Source organism: Pholcus phalangioides, unplaced genomic scaffold, assembly GCF_987345545.1.
Source record: "Pholcus phalangioides strain wild (caught in Gottingen) unplaced genomic scaffold, Ppha-v1.0 ptg000029l_1, whole genome shotgun sequence".
NCBI lineage: Eukaryota > Metazoa > Arthropoda > Arachnida > Araneae > Pholcidae > Pholcus > Pholcus phalangioides.
In genome coordinates, this window is record NW_028301619.1 from 638936 (window position 1) to 660485 (window position 21550).

At 35.8% G+C, this 21550-nt stretch overlaps 1 protein-coding gene across 2 annotated transcripts in view; it reads right to left on the minus strand.

Annotated features, from left to right (window-relative positions):
- LOC149067549 (uncharacterized) overlaps positions 1–21550 on the minus strand; it is a 224640-nt gene that overhangs the window by 72986 nt on the left and 130104 nt on the right. For both annotated transcript variants that reach the window (XM_089252465.1, XM_089252466.1), the window contains exons 12-14: positions 17160–17229; positions 15858–16040; positions 6932–7044 (exon numbers count right to left, since the gene is read on the minus strand). In XM_089252465.1, the coding sequence (XP_089108591.1) occupies positions 6932–7044; positions 15858–16040; positions 17160–17229 (366 nt within the window). The remainder of the gene's footprint in view (positions 1–6931; positions 7045–15857; positions 16041–17159; positions 17230–21550) is intronic.

A 21550-nucleotide genomic window follows, 5' to 3' on the forward strand; every position in this document is an offset into this window, starting at 1 on the left:
AAATTGTTGAAAGCTAGATCAGAAAATGAAATTGAAATTGATCAGAAAGCTAGTCTGTCATTTGAAAAAGGCATTATATGGACTGAAACAAGCAAGTCATCAAGGGCTCACAAAGCTTGACAAAAAACTCAAGGAAAGAGCAAAAGAGTATAATAATAAATAAGAGAAGTGGTGTATGATGGTTGTATTATATTGAGCTTCACGAAAAACAACTTAATTGTGAAGATTATTCAGATATATATAACAGATATATATTACATTCAGATATATATTACATATCAGATATATGTAACTTTCGTTGCTTAAACTGTTTCATTTGGGTATATAAGATTTTATGGTAACTTTTAAACATAAGGCAATGCTGTTAACAAGCTCTTTTTTTAATGGGAGCCATAAAAATAGTCTGTTCCACTTAATCAAGTTTTTTCATAGTGACGAGTTAACCGAAATTAGCGACGAGTAAATGAGGGTTTAATAACATTGTTGTCTATGAGAGGTGGAAGGACCTGAAGAAAAATGATGACTTAACCAGAGTGATGACTTATTAGGGTGACGACTTGACAAGGTTTTACTGTATTTCCAGTGAATATGAAACTTATAATGAATACTGAATTTCTGGGCTTTTGAGAGCAATATAATAAACTTGAATTTAGAATATAAGAATATTGAAGAAATAATGGACTTGAATAAGGATAAGTAGGTTGTTAAAATAATAACAGATGGCAAAATTGCCAAGTTTCTGCCATAATTTGGAATTGAGAGAAAGGATGATTAAAAAAGTGGAAAAACTCAGTGATAAAGACTCAAGAACACAAAGTCCCATCCAGTAAATTGATTCTTATTTTTTTCAATGATTGAACCATTGCAACTATGGAAGAGATAGAGTTCACAAGTCTTCATAAATATCCAAGAGAAGAAGAAAAACCAAAATCTATGAAACCGAAAATTTATGTTCCAAACAAAAAATTTCAAGACTAAGTACAGTAATTGATGCATTAAATATTAGTAATAACAGAATGTAAACTATAAACAGCAGATCAAAAAAATTCTTTTGCATGACATTATCAAGAAATACTTTGATTCATAATAATTTCTATAGAAAAATGAACCAATATATCTCAAAAAATGCATATTATTTGATACATGAAAACTTGGGAAATAAATAAAACTTCATCAATAATCTAGAAAATAGGGTGGCCAGCTTCTGTTCAAGGTACAACATAACAGCCAGCTGCAGTGTCACGGGCCGCATTACAGGTGTCACTCCAGTGTATAAGCCACACCAGTAAAATAACTCTGAAAAATCATAAGCATAAACAAACATATTCATTGTTTACAGCCAGATATAGTGAATCAAAAATGAGTTTCTTTTGCAAATTATTCCATCAAATCCATTCACGGTTTGACTTTAACGAATGTGAAACATTTATTCCAATTTTTCTTCGATTATTATTTTGCCAAAATAGGCAATTTAACAAACAAGGTGGCAGAAAAAATAGGAAAAAAAATTGCCCATGACTAGCTTTATGGGCATTTGTGTGTTTGAAAAGGCAGTAGATGAGATACTATCAGGGTTTAAGTTGGATAAAAAATTCCTTTTGCAAAAAAGCAAAAATTGAGGGAAAGCTTTAGCAAAATGCTAATGTAATGATTGATGGATGGAAGTCTACTCGTTTCATACATCCTGTAAGCATTTTTGCGAAAATGGCTACTACTTCTTTCGCATTCTACGATTTTCCTTTGCATTTTGCAAAAAATGCGACCGTAGCTTAAATCCTGGATACCATAGTAAATTTTCGTCACCAAATAAATGTAAATAATTTTCCACTGTTGCAATGAGAAAAATCAAATTTGTGGTCATTATTTGAGCTAAACACCTTGTAAATTATTAATTTAAATTTGATAATTTACCTTTTCAGGGGCTACACAAAATGTACTTGTTGGCCACCCCTGATCTAGAACTACCCAAGTCTTGAGAAGTCCAAATTAGAGGGTTTCTACTGTACATCATAGCAAAAAGAAATACGACTCATTAATTTGCCTTATTTATCAATTCAAATTTATACATCCACAATAAGTTTCCCAATTTTTTAGTCTTGATTTTATACTGTATTTATTAGATTATTTTTACTCCTGCATCTATTTTTTCGCACATATATATAACACATTTGTTAATTTTCAGAGCCAAATGACAACCATCTTAAATCATAAGCATGTCCATGCCCCGAAAGAAATTCCTTAGGGATTGTTTTCATAAGCGGGGATTTTTTTTAATGAAGTAGGGAATGTTTAGGGACAATTAGGGATTTTTTGTGATTTTCTTAAAAATTCGGGAGATTTAAGAACTTTTCGGGAGGTCGAGCGATGAAGCTAAAATTCGGGAGATTCCCGAAAAATTCGGGAGACTTGGCAGCTATGAAAATGTGAAATGCGCCCGCACCTTTGAAGTGTTCATGTGGGTCCGGATGGCATCCGCATGTGTGAAAACCTACGTGCGGGCTCCGCATCCGCACATACAAGTTTCGTACATTAGGTTATTTGGAGCTATTCACACGACGCGGATGCGGGTCGAATTAGTCCACATCTTTGGCTACTTTTTCAAGACGATTTTGCATGGAATTTTTTTAATTATTTGACATAAATATAAAAACACCATATGAAGGTCCCTGTGCATCAATAGGATGTACCCACATATATACGTCTATCCCTCCGTCTCCTTAGATAAAGAAGATATAGCAACTTTAACTGCTTTTTGTCCATACTTTACAATTTTATATAATAAAACCTGCCAACAACGAACACTGACGGGACCAAAATTATAAGCCGTTCTGTAATTCATTACAAATATAATTGACTGAATACTTTAATAACTTTTAAATTTAATTATAAATTTTTAATTTTTTCTTTTTAAATTTTTAAAATTATTATAAAAATATAAATACTTAAAATTGTTTAAAATATTTTTTTATTTTTAAAACTAAATACTTTTATTAAACAACATTATCCATGTACGGCGCGTTCACTCAGGGCTGGATTGACACGTTTGAAAGCCCTAAGCACTTGAATAGTTTTGGTGTGTCCCCCTCCACCACCCCCAATACCTACATATACACTTTACATGATATTGAGTCTATAAACTTAAAAAAAAAATTTATATTTCAGAAGTGACTAATCTAAGGATGGGATTTCACTCTAAAAGGTTTATGAAAGTTATTTTATAAAACTTGGAAAAAAGCAACCAATAAATTTATCGGTTACATTTGAGAAAATGCAACCAATCAGCTTATTGGTTGCATTTGTAAAAGAATAAAACTTTTATAGTGTAATCCGGGCTTAACACAGAATTGTGATGTGAATATTTCTAAGCACAGACATTTTGAAAGTCTCCACCCCTCCCCCTTTTCTACTTGCAAAGTCTTTGATATCTCCTGATTTTTTTTTTTTTTTTTTTTGGAACATCATTGGATATGTTTTTGGAATTTTTTTTCATATTTTCTAAAAAGACAGATCTTAGATTTTTTTTTCAAAACCTTTTGAAAATATTTTGCGATATATTCCCCCATTGACTAATTGTGACGATCAAACTGAAAAGGTCTCTTTATGTTACGATTAAACTATTAAGATTATTCTATGGGGCTCTAGATTAAACCACCAAAGAATAGCTCTAGGCTGCCTATGAGCACTGAATCAGGGGTGAAGGGGAAAAATAATTGCAAAAATTGGGGAAAAAAAGTTTTTATGCACAAATTTCAAACTAAAGGTTTTTTAGAACTTTAGTGCTTGTGTGAAAGGGCATGCGGATCTGGGATCTGGACCCACGTCCGCTCAGTGTGAAATGCGCCTAAAGGTTCTCTACCCACAGGCAGGAAAAAAAAAACAAGAAAATAAAATGTTTTTTCAGAAGAAATAGAAAAGAAGTTAAGAGCTGGTATTGGCTTTGCTTTCAACAATGGAAAGGAGGGTCTCTCCACTTTAGATCCCTTCATCTATTTACTCAGAGGGCAGATTGTTTCTTGGCCAACATTGTAAAATCCCCCCCTTCAGCTGATAAGACATCTCTCAGTAGGGGATCTGGAGGAAAATGCTGATAAGGATTTTTTTCCTCTCCCTGGGGATCTGAAAAATAATCTTCCATGGAAAAAAAGTGAAGGTAAACCATTTGAATGTAGATTTATCCTCTGATTTTTTCCCATTCAAATTTTCCCTGACTTTTCCAAGTATTTAGAATTTTCCCTGACTTTTGACAAATATTTCATATTTTCCCTGACTTTCCCTGACCGTTTTTTGATTCCCTGACTTTCCAGGTTGCTGGGAACCCTGTAAATGTTACGAAAACAAAGTCGCGTCTTTGCCAGTTGCTTAAATGCGGTCACAAAGACTTTTTTTACGGCTGCTCGATGGAAATGACCATGGCTGTCCTCTATGGGTGTTTTCCCTAACGATGACGGTAATTATTGACACCACGACAACGTGAAATCTAATTTTCTGCCAAAATCCGGAGAAATTTTAACAAATCCTGAGAGCGGGAGGAAGGATGAAAAATCCGGAGTCTCCCGCCTAAATCGGGAGAGTTGGCAGGTCTGCAAATGATACTTTCAAATCTTTTGGACAGAAGAGCAAAATTCGCAAAAAACTTTGATCTGTGTATACCTAGCAACCCTAGTCATGGAAGTGGTTTTTTACAATATACAGTTTCAGGTTTCCGTAAAATAAAAATAATAATAAGTTTGAACATACTTCCCTTCAAAATATTCCTTAGAGTGTCTCCACATTACAAAACAAAAATACTGACCAAATTCGTATTTGTAGCTTTAGTGTTTTTGGCTCAGTATGATTCTTTATATAACTTTTAGACCCCCTTTTTAGTGAGTCTTTGCATCACGAAATGAAACTATTTACAAAATTTTACATTTGTAGCTTCATCGGTTTCAGCTCAGCGTGATTTCTCTACGCAACCTACGAATCCCCTTAAGGGTCAAATTTCAGAAACTCCCTTCTTAGTGATTCTTTACATCATGAAACAATGGCTTGGCAATGATGAATCAGTGAATCAGGCAGGACACATTTTATATATATAGATATAGTCAATTCAAATATTAATGAATTTACTTTGAGATTCCTACCTGATTTAATGTGGAAATCACTCTTTAAAAACTAACTTCATTCATAATATATATTTTTTCATTAAATTGTTCTGTTTTTTTTAATTTTTTTCCCAGCCACACCATTGGGCCTCTTGTGGCTTTAAATTCTGTATTTGTATGATTTGAAGTTGAAAAAAGTCACAACTTGCAAACAAGAGTAATTCAGAAAAATCCTACAAAATATGCCAGATTTAATAACAATAAATCCTTAACACTTCTTGCACAAACTGCTTTTAACCTCCATGGTGAAAGCATTTTATCCTTTCTTCTCACAAGGAAAGGGTACAAAGGCGTCAATGGAATTGAGGGTATTTATAATTCTAAATACCCTCAATTCCATTGACGCCTGCACTCAATTCACTATAGAAGAAAACAACCAAATTGCATTCCTTGACCATGGCCCCCACAAGGGGTGGGCTGACAAGGCTCTAGTCCTGGGGCCCGAGATGATTGTCATCATTTTTTTGTTTCTTCACGCTAGAAATTCAATATAAAGGGACCCGTAAAAGATCCCAGCCTAGGGGCACTGCTTCAGGATGTGGGGGCCATGTCCCCTGGACGTATTGGTCACTCACCACGAACAAACTTTCTCTACCACTGTCTTTCGCAAACCGTTTGTTGTTTCTCTACCCCCTCTCAACCTCTCTGTGCATCCTCCGGCACAAAAGTATGCATCGTTCTACACATGCGTGAAGCGAGCCATTAAGATGTGCTCTTCACCGATTCTACTTGATGCTGAACTGAATATCCTAAGAGCAATAGCAGTCGATCGTGGCTACAGCAGCTCTCTCATTGATAATCTACACTGCAAACTTATTAAAAATACTTCCGCAACCAAGCCTAAACCTTAACACAAAAACTTGATCATTTGCCTTTCTTCCCAAAAACCAGCCAGCATATCGCTAAAATTCTTCGAAAATACAATTTTTCTGTGGTTTTCACCCCCGTCAATAAACTTAGCTTCCCTAAACTTAAAGATCCCATTGACATACTCAACAACTGGGGCACCTACAGAATTTCATGCCAATACAGATTATCGTACATAGGCCAAACTAAACGTGCCCTAAAATACTGTTTAAATGAGCATAGAAGATATGTAACCAACCAAGACTTTAACCCCTCATCCATAGTCCACCACTGCTGGTCCTTTGACTATAAATTTGACTTCACTTCTGTCAAAATCATTCAAAAATGCCTCTCACCGTCTGACTTGGACTTCTTCGAATCATTCCACATCAACAAAAACACAGACAAGTTGGTCAACGACCTAACTAGCACACCACCCTTCTCAAAAATCTGGCAACAGTTTCTACAATAATTATTTTTCTCCATCAGCATCACTATCATGTTCTCGATTGTGATTGGCTCCGCCATTTTTCTTTTTCTATCTTCCTCTGCTATTGTTGCCGGTTCATTTGAATTAGACTCTTTTGTCTACAACAGTGAGTAATTCCCACTATAAGGAGTATTTTTCGATATTTTTTCTTTGTTTCCTGCTACTGATGAAGGAACTTAATATAGTTCCGAAATGCATATAGCCGTGGTTCTTTCGCAATTTTGGGTTCAAATAACGTCAGTCATTCAATTGTATTTCTCTATATGTTGCTGAGTGGAGCAGAATGACAGTCTGGCTTTTCTAGCAGCTAAATATCTCTTATGAATCCTATATGAATGTTGATGATTAAGTTGCAATTTCTAGTTTATTTAAGAATATCATATTGATGGATTGGGAAATCAAAACTTTATTTGAATTTCAAATCAACCAAGTATGGCTGCATATCACTTACCAGATTGACAAGAACAAAAGCCAGACACGTGAGAGCAGCTAGCACCATTTTCACAAGTGCAATTATTTGCACAGTTTCTTCCATACTTTCCAGAAGGACATTTATTTTCACAACTGAAATCACATAACTTTAAATTAAAAACATTATGAAGCTACAGAGATGTCAAGATATTGCATCGCTAATTTCATAAAACAGCATTGTTACTCAAATTTTTTTTCCCATAAATATTGTTTAAGCTTAGATGAATAACTGACCATTTTTGTAAGAGCAGAAATTCTCAGTCAAAAATATGGTATTGATTCCAAATTTAAGCTTGGAACTTGTAGTTTCAAAGATCGCTTGTTTACATTAAAAAAAAATAATAATAAAGTTCATACATGTATTAGGCTTATATTACACATAGTAACATATCCCCCCCCCCCCGTGTTTTTTGGCTTTAAAAATGTTTTACTTTTTTATTGATGAATTCATAGTACTGCACTACACCCAAAATCCTAGAGACTGCATGCGATACTCCACACATATGATCCTTAGATCTTCTTTGTCAAGTTTAAATAAGTATGCACACTATCTAAACTTGTTTGATCTCTATGCATCAATTAACTTGATACACAAACAAAAATGAGATTTATAAATTAGCAGTCAGAAATGAATAAAAATATAAATACATGATTAATCAATCATACATACGTTATTAGGAAATTTGCAGATGAGAAAATATATTGGTGTAGTCAGGAATTTTAGCAATTGAGTGTTGTTTCAGACTGAATTTAGTTGCATTTTATCATGTGTGGATAAATGCATGATCTATATTGATTCATTTATTTATTTCATTTATTCATCTATTTGAAATTCATGACCTATATTGTTATCTAGTGTATGACTGCTCATTTTGGTTAATATACAAATACAACGCCATAACAGGCAAAATGCCCAACGAGGTGGCTGAGAAAAGGATGCCCATAACAAATATGGATGTCATATATTAAATGTTTTATATATGTTTAAATTCATGATTTGAATGTTAAACTAATCTGGATGGAACTAGACTTCCTGAATGGGTGAGAAAAAACATCAGGCAGGAGCACGAATATTCTCACAGAGTACCAGGAGTTAGTATTATTCACTTGGGTGGAAGGGGGATTTCAGATGTGGCAGTGATTCCAGCACTGCCAATGGGCATAGGTAGAGATAGACTTGAAAATTGAAAAGATGGGAAAGGATGATCAGTGCTGGGAGAGGCATGATGATGTCAATCCATACATACACATATACATTGAATCAGACATCTTCGCCCATGCCAAAGGGTAGCAGGGCCAGCAGGCCAGCTGTTGGCCATCCCGATCTAAAGTAGAGAGCAATGTAGGAACATGTGGTGCTTTCAATGACCTTTATGAATAGGTTATTAATAGGGAATGTGATATCCTAAATACACATGTCATGGGGTGATAAAATCTTCACAGATAATCAAGTGGATGATGTGTAAGTCCTCAAATTTCTAAAAAAATGTATGTGAAAGCACCAGGACCAAAAGATATCTATCCCAGGGTTTGAGGGAATGTGCTAATGAACTGTTAGGGGCAGTTGCACAGATTTACAGAAGTAGTGTTGCTGAGGGTATTGTTCCAGATGATTAGGAGCTTAACTAATGTAGTTCCAATATTTAAATAGGGTAGTAGAGAAACCGTGTGGAATTATCGTGAGTTGGAAGATATCTCTCGAAAATTTTTTAAGTTATTATCAAAAGAGCTGGCGAAGTGGATAGATGAGAATAACTTGTCTGAAAACCAGCTTGGGTTCAGGAAGGGGAAATCGTGTAATCAACCTCCTTTGCTTCTATGATCATGTGACTAAAACTTTGGGAAATGGCAAAAACGGCAACATAGTTTATCTTGATTTCTAGAAGGCATTTGATCAGGTCCAACTTGGTAAACTCTTGAAGCATTTACGAGATTTGGATTAGGGGAGCTTGTTGAATTGGATAGAATTGTGGGCGAGAGATAGGTCACAACGGGTTATAGTGAATAGGGAATTTTATAATTTGACAAGTGCCAAAAGTTGAGTCCGTGAAGGAAGTGTCCTTGGGGTCCATATGTTTTTTACTTTTTATTGATAAACTTGATCAGGGTATTGATGGGATTGTTAGCAAATTTGCAGATGACAAAGCTAATGGGGTAGTCAGGAATCCGAGTGATATGCAGATGGGCTAATGAATAGAGCATGATGTTTAGTGTTGAGAAGTGCGTGGTCACTCATTTTGGTCCGAACAACCCACGGTTCACTTATGAATTGAATAGCATTACTATCCCAGATGCAGTTAGCGTCACCGATTTGGAAATTCTCATTGACGTGCCACTCAAGTTTTCTGAACATTATTCAGCATTGGTCAAAAAAAGTGAATAGAATGCTTGTATGTGGTTTCATTTTTAAAAATGTTTTGTTTTCTCCTGAAGTCATTCTTCGGCTTTTCCAATGTTTAGTTCACCCAGGAGAGGAGTGTGCTGTAAGGTTTGGAGATCATACCTACAAAGGAACATGAACTTGGTTGAGGGGATGCAGAGAAGAGCTACGCATGCTCTTGTTGGCACAAAATGCTTGAGCTATGAAGAAAGTCCTGATTTCTTGAATAATGTTTACATTGGAGGAATGAAGGTGTCTGGATGTGATTGAAGTGTTTAAATTTTTCAATTGGATGGATAGGCTGGACCAAGAGTCATTAATATTCCATCAATCAACTGCTTTGACAAGGGGACAAATCAGTATCGTTTATGGGTATCAGGTATTATTTAATAAAAGACAATTCTAGGTTTTGGTGTCGCATGGAGTTTCCTCTAATAGGATTGTTAATAAATGGAATAGCTTACCTTTGGGGTTTGTGAATTCTGACACAATTGACACATTTAAAAAGTAGTACAATAAACATAGTGGGATAAATTAAGAAACTATTCATACATAGGTAAGACAACCACAATCTTTTTTATATGGGCACTGTATTATATATTAATTTTTTTGGGAAATATATGCTCTAATATTTGATATCCATATTTTTCATGGGCATAATTTTTTCAGCTACCTTGTTGGGCAATTTGCCTGTTGTGGCTTTTGTATTTGTATCCTTTTTAATGAGGTTCCTCTTACTAAGTGGTTCAGATTTTCAGAACATTTTTTCATGGGAGGAAAAAAAAAGTAAATATAAAATGCTAGGTTTCATATTTGCAAAAGGTCTCTCATTTATTCCAAAGTCATCCTTTAACTTAGTTCCTTATTCTATAGCAGTGGTTCCTGAACTTTTTATGTCACTGAACACTTTTTGAAAAAAAAAGTTTATCACAAACATTAATTTTGATAACACTTCTATGATCTTAGTACAATAAAATGCCCTGAAGTGAAAGATGACCTACTGGGTGTTCTACAGAATATATCAAGTCCATGGTTGTGAGTGGATTTGGACAATGACCCATCTTTGAAGCCCCTCTGACCCATGTTTGAGCAGCGACCCATAGATTAGGAACCCCTGGTCTAGAGAATAAGAGAGACTAACACCTCGAAACATTTTTTTTTCAAACTTTTTCTCTCAGTTGGATTTTACCATAAAATTCCACTAAATTCATTTTTAGTATCTATACTTCATATGAAATTTTAATTACCTTTTCACTACAAAATAATTATGAGATGTAGATTTTTAGAGAGGGCTAAATATATATATTCCAGGGTTTTAACAATATGGGTCTTGCACATTGAAACAAGGTAAAATTACAAATAAAAAAATATTACTGGGAAAAAAGTATACTGAATATTTTTAATACAAATCATGTATCAAAATGAAAAATAAGCAAATAATGACATAAATATGATTATTGATACACAAAATACAAAGACCACAACAGGCAAATGTCCAATGAGGTGGCTGCTAAAAGATTGCCCATAGAAAATATGAATGTCAAATATATATACAAAATACAGAAACCCAATATTGCCAGAGTTGCATCATTTGAGAAGGCATTGAACGCAAGATGGGCATTTTGCCTGTTGTGGTTTTTGCTTTCTGTATATTGGTGAGATAAATACATAGTTAACTCCTTGCACTGCAAATTTCTGGCAGACCATTAATCCTAGAGGCATATTTCGAATTAGAGAAAGTACCCAAATAACATGTAGACCTTAGATATAGCATTCATATTGCAAAGGGTTATATAGTTATTCAAATAAAAAAAATCAACTTATACAGACACCCTGGCCTCAAAAACCCAATTAGAAAGTTGTTGCTCTGTCTCTCCTGAGGCTGACAAAAATAATCCAAGTTTCTGAGTGTGATATTCACTTAGATATTTGAACTCAAAATCAGAGAAAAGGTGAAAAAGAACAGCATAATGAGCTTTTCCATTAGTTTATGCTGTTCACTGTTCTTTCCTACCTTTTTGAATTCAAATATCTTAGCAAATATTGCACTTGGAAACAATGAATATTTTTTGTCTTCAAGAGAGACAGGGCAAGGCAACTTTTAATTGGGTGTGTTAATAAGACAAGGTGACCAAATAAAAAAAAGTTTTTTATTTCAATAACTACACAACCCCTGTCAATCTGAATAACGTATCTGAGATCTACGTGTTATTTGGATAGTTTTTCTAATTGGAAGTATACCTGTAGGATCAACGGTTCACCAGTAATTTGCAGTGCAAGGAGTTAACTATAAACTCTTTATATTTGTGAGATAAATTGGCAGCGTTATCTATCTTGAAGAAGCCGCAACTCTGATAAGTAGTTCAAATTTTTTACTACCCACAACAAGACCTTTTCCAACTATACCACTTCTGTCAAAATTGGTGACTAACAACTCATGCACTTCCCTAGTTAGTTGTAAGGTTGTGTATTTCAAATATGTTGCTCCAAGAATATCAACTAGAATACAATACTCTTAAAATTATTTCAAGAGTTTCAAGGTTTGCTATGCTCAAGGTACAAGTTTCCCATAAGCCATACAGGCCATATCTACAGGGCATTAGTGTTAACTGGTTAATTACAAGTTCTGATAACCCAGGGTTGCTGACAGGAGTGTGAATATATAGCATAGCTCATCTTATGCAGTCAAATTCTACCACAATTAACATGTTTACAAGAAATACTGTATATTACACTATTCTACAAGGTTTTTCCAACGTGGAAATATTTAGCTTTTTTAATTTTTGGGTGCTGATTCCAGATATGACCTTAAAAAATTGCCATCACATCTAGTTTTTTTTTGTTATATATATGGTATTTAATTTTTAATATCTTTCAAATTGTACATATTTAGGCTATACTAGACAAGAGCATATTTAATTTTTTTGTCATCTAAATCTCAAAGAATGGCAACATTGATTTTATATGTAATTACAACCAGATTCTCCATTTTTTTTAACTGAAACACAGGCTTTATGTTTATTTACAATGCTTTAGTCAAAAAATGGAGCTAAGTCAACGTCCCAGATGCATTAATAAGACCCCTCCAAATAAGTTTTGCTGCCACCACTTCACAATAAATAGGGGCTGATCAGAGGCATGTGGGGGGCTTGCTCCCACTCCAAAGACGACCAATATTTAAAACTTTTTCAATATTTTTATAAGAAATATAATATTGAAACACTAAATATGAAAGACTAATAAAACACTTTTATCAGCTATTTTCTGTTAACTTAAATGTGTTTTGATCGTTAATAACTGAAAATTTATCTGGAAAAAATCTTTGTGAACCCCTCTCCCCCTCCTAAGTTGATCCCGTGTATGCCCCTGGGCTTATGAAAAACATTATGAAGGCTATGGACAAATCTTGCTCAGGTTTCTCGCACCTGAAAAAAAAAAAATTCTGAAATTAAATGAGACAAAACACTAAAAGGCGGCGTATTTTTAGGTCTTCAAATAAGGAAATTATCAAGTGATTTTGTTTTCATGTAGAACTTGCTTGGAACTCTATACTTGGAGCACATGGAAACAATTTTTCAGAAAATAAGCGACAATAATGTGATTCGAACAAACCACAGACACTGTTGGTTCCAATATATGAAACAATGAAAGGACCTGAAAGTTTTCAACATTTTCCAAAAGATAAACAATATGCCCTGCCATGTTTTGCGTATTTTTTCAGAAACTTCACAGCTATGGTTTAGCTGAAGAAAATTGGAGTGATACAAACCAAAATTACCTTTACTTATATTTTCCATGCATACATCAAATAGTAAGATTTTTTATTCTGAATAAAACATTTGAATATCAGTGGAATGAAAATACAGGGTGTTTCAAAAAGGGCCCCTAACTTTGAAAATAAATAACTCTGAAAGATGATAGAATCATGAAACCAGTGGTATGTTTATTAAAAAAACTAAGAATCCGATACAGAAAATCTCAAAATTTTATTTACAAACTATGTCGATAGATGGCGCTGCAGGCAGCATTACAGATCCCTATAAACAGAGCTCAGATGCTGAGAATGATAAGTTATCTAAGATTTCGCTGTTGAAACGTTACCGCCATTATTGTATAGTGAAAGAAATTCTGGAAGTGATGTATTTCATGGAGGAATGTTTGTTTATTATGTTTGAGTACCACTGATTAAATCAGAGCCCTACTGCCACAAGAATAAGTTTTCAAATGTGATTTCAAGTTGCAAAAAGGCCCAGATGGCAAAACAATTCGTGAGCTATTCAAAAAATTTCAACAGACTGGCAACATGGCCAGTGCGTTAGTCAGAAATGTGGGTCCCACTGACTCTGTCATTACACCTGAAAATGCAATGACACTTGCTGCAGTTTTTGAGCATTTGAATAAATCTGTCTGCAGACCTGCAGCTGAATCCGGAATCGTGCTATTTAGCACATACGGAATCCTGCGGAAGACATCACACATGTTTCTGTGCAAGATTTGATGCCAGCACCCCATACCAGCTAAACGACAGCGTGAGGATTTCACTAACAAGATACTCAACATGATTGATAGTTCTGGTTCCAAATATGGTTTACAGACGAGGCACATTTTCATCTGGATGGTGTCGTTAACAGACACAATTGCCGATTTTGGGGTACCGAAAACCCACATTGGTCTCATGCATGACTATTCCATTGCCAAAACTTACCGTTTGGGCTGCAATCTCTTGTAGATTCATCACTGGGTCTTTTTTCTTGCGAGAAACAGTGAGGACTGACTGTTTATTGCACTTTTGAAACAATTTGCCGCCACTCAACAAGCATTGGACGATCGACCAAGCACGGCATGGTTCATGCAAGATGGGGCTCGCCCACACCATAAACAAGCAGTTTTGATTTTCTGGACAAATACTTCAATGATAGAGTTATTGCGTTGAACTATTCATCAGTTAAGGGAAAAGGCATGGACTGGCCTTCTTTCTGTGGGGGCACACTGAAGGACATTGTTTACCGCAACAATCCTTTAAGACTCAATGAGATGGAGGAGGTTATTTGTCAAGCTTGTGTGTCAATCTCCAGTGACACACTACAGAGAGTCACTGACAATTTCATTCTTCGTTTGCGACGTGTGTTGTGTGAAGGTGCACATTTTGAATTGATTTTGATGTGAATGCAATGAGGGCAGCTTGCTTTACCCACTATGTACAGCCTACTTATGATAATGTCGGCGCAATTTGTAACTAATTTGTAAGAAGGAGGTTCGGAAGAAGGCTGAGAAAACGAAGCCGCTGTGGTGGTCGAGTGGTTATAGTGCGGACTCGTGATGCGAGGATCCGGGTTCGAACCCCACAGTGGTGGTCGGCTGAAGTTGGTTTTCTGTGGTTCCCAACTTCAAGGCGCAAATGTGAGCCGATCTCCCCGTTAAAAAGTCTCGCCACAGACAGCAACAGTCCTACAACGGTAAATCATTCAACCATAACACTTCACTCAAAGTTAGAGAAACTGGGGGCAGATGACAGCACTACACATAACAAGCATTACACAGAAACAAAACTTTACGTCAGGTTGCACTATACGTACACGCACATTCCCGCATGTACCGATTCGTTGGGGGTTCCGCGGGGGGGGGGGTGCATTTGGGATGTAGCAGTAGTAGGTAGGGCCTCCAAAAAATGGCTCGGGGATCCATGATGTTCTTAAGTCAGCCACCTCGTTGGGCAATTTGCCTGTTGTGCCGTCGTATTTGTATAATTAAATAACTATCATGCAATTTTTAACTAAAATTCTATGGTTTCTGTATCGGATTCTTACGGTTTTTTAATAAAGATACCACTGGTTTCATGCTTCTATCTATTACTGTTTCTGAGTTATTTATTTTCAAAGTTAAGGATCCTTCGTGAAACACCCTGTAATTGCTTCTTGTTAAGTTTATATATATTGTATAATGTTTATAAATAAATGGAAAAATTTATTTATTTGGGTCAACTGCCCCCCCCCCCCCCTAGTTCCGGCCCATCAACTCTTCCTGACAAACTATACTCTTTTTCAGCATTTTTCATGTTCCGATGGAACATTTTTAGGACCAATCACATTAGAACCCAAAATTAATTTTATTAACATATTGTCAACAGAGCTTATAGCAGTGTCGTATGGAATTTTCAATTAATTTTACTAGTTTAAGTTATTTCGCCAAGTGGTTTGTTACATCACTATGAAAAACAATTCACATGAATTTCAATACTTTTTAATGAAAATTGAATAGATTTTTCTTTGAGATCAACTGTCATTATTCATACATAACCTCATTTTCATCGCACAAAAAAAAAGTTATGCAAGTTTGAAACAATTATTTTAATTACATGAAAAATAACAGTGATCATATTATCATTATGGAATATGGCATAAATACAAATGACATCCATATTTGGTGTTATGGCCACTTTATTTTCATTTTAATCACATCAAGGAAAAATATTACAGTTGGTGTATTTGTATCAATTACTTAAGTTTACAAAATTTGAGGGACTCACTTAGCTCCAATGTAGCCTGGCTCACAAATGCAAGAGCCATTTACTGGATCACAGAGTGCACCATTAAAACAATTACAAGACATCTGACAATCTGTTCCATACGTTAGTGCAGGACATGGTCTATTACAAAAATCACCACTCCAACCTGGAAGACATTCACAATGGCCAGTCCATGGGTGGCAGCTATTAAAACACACAGGCCATTTATCAATTAAGATAATTAGTGAGAATACGTTGTAACAAAATATGCAGTAGAACCATAGACAATCATATACAGTTATACAAAGAAAATCCCTCTGATGTTTAAAAATAATATAAACCAAAGGGTTAACTTTTTTATGCTAAAGATTAACGTCATATATCAAGGAAAAATTTTTTACTGAATTATTTATCACAAAATTTTAAATTACAATTGATGACAAAATGCATTTCTGTGAGTTAATTCATCCCTATCTATTAGGAAAAATTACATATGGAGGGCTCAGAAGCCAATCAGTATAAGTCAATTTTCTGAAAATGAAAAGGTTTTTTTCTTCCTTGAACCCCGGGAACAAAAAATAAATATGATGCGGTTCACAGACCCCCCCCCCCTCCAGGGTTTCACAAGGAATGGGTATACAAGACACATTTAGGAGAAGAACAAAGCAGAAATTAGGTTTAAAATACAGAAAGACTGTCCAGGTTGTCCTTGGTTTCCACACTGTTCAAAATGAGGTGCTGAGATAAGCACTCATTGAAAATGTCTGTAGATTACAACAGCAAATAGCTGATTGTATCAGATTACGATTCTGATTTTTTAAAGAAAGCACGTCTGAGGAGACAACGATTACAGCACATCCTATGCCTGTCTTTCTTCATGAAATGGTCACATTTTTTCCTAAACCAGTTGCATTCCATCTGTTAGCTTTGTATACTCATTCTGTGACAAGTTCAAAATAAAAATATTGTAAGTTTTAATGACAAAAAACTCAATGCTATCAAAGATAGTAATAGAAAGGCATGAGTGCTTGAAAATTAGCTTAAATTTCTTACAGTGCACTAACACAAAATTAATTTTTAATCGTTTATTTGGTGCAATCCTTTCAAGTCTAAAAGCATAGAAGGAGTTGCACTAAAGTGCTTGACAACTTGTTGTTGAATAAGATTAAATATTGAAGAAAGATCAATCACAAATTAAATATGAGATTGTCATGCAAAATTCCTGACAACTTCCGCCTGTATAGATATTCACAATAGTGGGGTTTGACAGTATTTCATATATTCTATAAAAGCACATTCTGATTCTATCTTATTCACACTTACAGTTCTGTTGTTTCTTGTTTACATTGACAAATCTGATCACACTGAGGACCAAAATATTCATCTCGGCAGCCTACAAATAAATAGAATATATTTACAGTACTATGAAAATATGATTATGGCTAAAAAAGTATAAAAATGTGGAAGTCTAATTCAGTAATTAACATTTTATTATGCACTTGTAATTCTGATTAAAAACATTTAACTTCTCACTTGCTATGCACATTGAATTTTCCATGCACTGTGTCCATTAAAAACATTGAGATGAATAATTTTTGTAATGATGAATAATAATGATGAATAATAATAGAATGTGTAGGGATTTTAATCATCGAACAATAAAAAGAAAATTATGATTTTCTATTAATAGTTAGATTTTCGAGACAATATATACACAGGGTGAATTCAACCTACTCTGCCAAACAAAGGGGGTGATAGACGAGCTCAAGTGGATAATGAAACACCCCACTAACACACGTTGTCCTATCTCAAACCATTTTAAAGTTGTGGATAATCGATTATGGGGAAAAATATGTGTAGAGTCTAAAAAAACCTGCATTTGTGAAGTTTCTAAGAGACCTACATGCAAACTAAGCACATATTTAGAAAGAACGAAAAATCTTATAAGATTGACATTCTATAAGATTTCATCAAAATATCTGGATTTATTGGTGAGCTACAAGCACAGAAAGATTGACAAAAGTTAAAAATCGAATTGCTGAAGAAAAATTTTCATTGCCAATCATGCTTTCTAGCAAGCCAAATACCCTTCTAGCTACAATCGGTCAAATTTACCAAAAACTTGTGCATTATATATACCATCTAAATGATAATTTTACATTGGCGATGAGTCTGGATGTTTTTTATCCATGTTGCAATTTTTTTTTGCTCCCTTGTCCCAGTGACCTGCAGATTAGTTTAGGTTTCTCTCCTGATGATGAATTTTGGCAACATTACTAGTTTTGATCTGACGCTGGAGACATGGAGTCAATATACAGAACGTTTACAGCAATTTTTCATTGCGAACGGTGTCAAAAACGATGATCAGAAAACTCATGATATTCCTGACAGTCATCTGTGCGTCCACATACAGACAGTTGTGGAACTTTCTCCAGATTTGCCGACATCAAAGACGTTGAATGAACTGATTCAAGCATTGAATCAGCACTTCGACCCAGTCCCGTCCGAGATCACCAAAAGAGTCAAGTTCCACAGTCATATGAGATGAACAGGTGAGTGGGTTTCCATTTACATTGCCAAATTGCAACGTCTATCAGAATTTTGTAATTTTGGTATAACGTTGGACATAGTGCTCCACAACCTTTCATTTGCGGCATACAAGATGAATCTATACAGTGGAAGTTGCTGTCCAAGGTTAATTTAATGCTCGCTCGCGCAACGGAAATAGCAGTTTCGATGGAAGTGGTAGACTTGCATAAACCAACAATTGAAAATGTTCACAAAATTGAGTTGAGAATTCCTCCGAGGAAAAAACGGACAATGGATCTGAGGTTTCATCAGATTCGTGTAAAGAAACCAACAAGCAAAGCATCCACAGTTTCGACATCGAGACATGTTTCACTGGAAAGAAAAAACTGTTATCATTGTGGAGACCCATGACATTTGTATAATGCCTGCTAGTTGAAAAGCTCAACATGCTTGAAAGAAAGTTGCAAGAAAATTGGGTATCTCGCACGGGTATGTTGATTGAAATAAAAAAATAATACCCCAGAAGTCAACAAGTTGCAAACTGAGTCATAGAGAGAGGGACTGTTCTCCTACTTAGGTCATCAGAAAGTACAGTTTGCTTCATCTCGATCCTGTGGGACAGGCTTCACCACCATTACGGGTGTGTTGTTATATTGAAGGGAAAGAAATCACAGTGGACGTCAACTCGGGAGCACCATTTTCATTAATTCCAGTGGCAGTGTACCGTAAGTACAAGAACGTTTTTGCAAAGCTAAAAAAACAAATTTGAGACTGCAGTCATTTACAAAACATCCTATCAAGATGTTGGGGGTGATGCAAAGTGAAGGTCTCCATGGATCAATCGAACATTGTGAAGCTACCTATACTAGTGGGACAGAATGGTTCAGTAAGCCTTGCAGGTCAAAATTGAATCGAGCCTTTAGGTCTATCATCTTTACTTGCACAGTCAGCTGGAAGTGTGAACCAAGTCAAGTCAGTACCTAGCACATCGGAAATGTTGCAGTGGAAACCTAGTCAATGCAGTCTTAACGCATGGGCCCACCTGGACATGGCCCGGGGGCCTCAAGAGGGGAGGGGCCTCACAAAAATGATAAGTGGTTGAAATTTGAGAATTTTCCAGATAGGGCCTCAAAACATCCCTTGGCCTGGGGCCCATGATGCTATTAAGATGGCCCCGAACATAGTAAATGTTTTCTCCTGGACTGGGTTATATTAAGGGAGTGAAAGTTCACCTGAAAGAATATTCTGATGTTTCTTCTCAGTTTTTCAAAGGAAGACCAGAGCCATACAAATTAAAAGAAAAAGTGGAAAAAGAACTGGATCATTTGGTTCAAATCGGTATCATAGAACCAGTGAAGTCAGAAGAGTGGACTGCTCCAGTTGTTCCAGTGTTGAAAAAGGGTGGTTCAATCCGCTTGTGTGGAGATTTCAAAATCACGGTAAATATAGCCACAGACTTGGAACAGTATCCTTTGCCAAATATTGAAGGTTTATTTGCTGAATTTTTGGGAGGTGAAAGTTTCTCAAAACTGTATTTACAAGATGCTTATTGCCAGTTGGAGTTGGACAAGGAATCCAGACAGCTCATTGTAATTGATACCCATAACGCTCTTTTCTCGCTACAATATATTTCCATTTGGAGTCACTTCGCCACCTGCAATTTTTCAGCATGAAATAGAGAAAATACTTCAAAACTAGGCTGGAGCGTCTGTTAACCTGGATGATCTTTTGGTGATGGACACTACAAAAGCAGATCATTTGTTGTATCTAGATTGAGTTCTGACCAGATTGAAAGATGCTGGAGCAAAGTTGCATCCTGTAGTGTCAGTTTCTCTAATCATCTGTGGAGTACATAGGCCATCGTGTGGATAAAATGGATATAGAGAAGGTTTGCATCCAGTTGCATCTAAGATGGAGGCGATTGAAAAAGCTGTCTCGTAAAGATGTGAATGAACTTAAATTCTTCCTTGGATTGATAACATACTATTCCAAGTTGTTGCCAAACATGGGAACTAGGTTAGCACCACTTTACAAGCTCTTACAGTGACAGCAATCATGGAAGTGGACCACCCTGGAGGATAAGGCTTTCTAAAGTGCTAAAGGTGTGTTACAAATTTCATCAGTTCTTGTGCACTTTGATGGGAATAAGCCAGTTATCTTAGCATGCGATGCTAGCCCTTATGGACTGGGTGCTGTGTTGTCTCATCAGAGAAAAGGAGAAAGGCCTATTGCTTTTGCTTCTAGATCCTTAAGTAAGGCTGAAAAGAATATATAGTCAAATTGAGCAAGAAACCTTGGCACTATTCTCTGGAGTGATGCGCTTCAGAAAGTATTTGTTGGGTCGGCAATTCACATTTGTGACAGATCAACTCTTGCTCAGTTTGTTGTCAGAAACAAAGCCAGTTCCTGCTGTTGCAGCTGCATGTATCTAATGCTGGGCACTCATTTTGTCAGCATACTCATACAAAATACAGTACAGGAAAGGTTCACAACTTGGTCATGCAGATGCATTCAGCCGTCTACCTATGAATATCAAGGGTAATGAAGAACCTGTGCCAATGAATGTGGTATTGCTTATTGAGACAGTTTGAGGACAGCTATCGATGAAAATCCTATTCTGGTGGAAGTCAAGAAATACATCCAGCATGGCTGGCCAAAGGCTGTCAGAGAAGAGTTATATCCATTCTAGCTCAGCCAACATGAACTTTCTGTAGACCAAGGTTTAATATTATGTGGAACTAGAGTTTTTATACCTCTGCGCTTCGAGCGCAATTCATATTGGAGGAACTTCATGGTAGACATCAAGGAATGTCAGCAGTCAAAGCTATGTCATATAGAATTGATGACATAGTCTCTTTTTCACTCGTGTGTGTCATGTCAAGAAAATGCACCCATGCCTGTCAAAAATGTTCCTTGGCCAGTGACCATGAGACCGAATACATATTAATCATGCTGGTGCAGTGGGAAGCCATACATTTTTCATTGCCATATGTGCAGCTTCGAAGTGGATAGAAGCAATTACTGTGCCTTCAACTTCTTCAGCTACTGTTTCTGTATTGCATAACTTGTTTTCTCGTTTTGGGATTCCAAAAGCATAGGGTCTGGCAATGGGCCATCATTCACTAGTGAAGAATTTTCATTGTTTTTACATAGTTATGATATTGTACATATTCCAACAGTCCCCC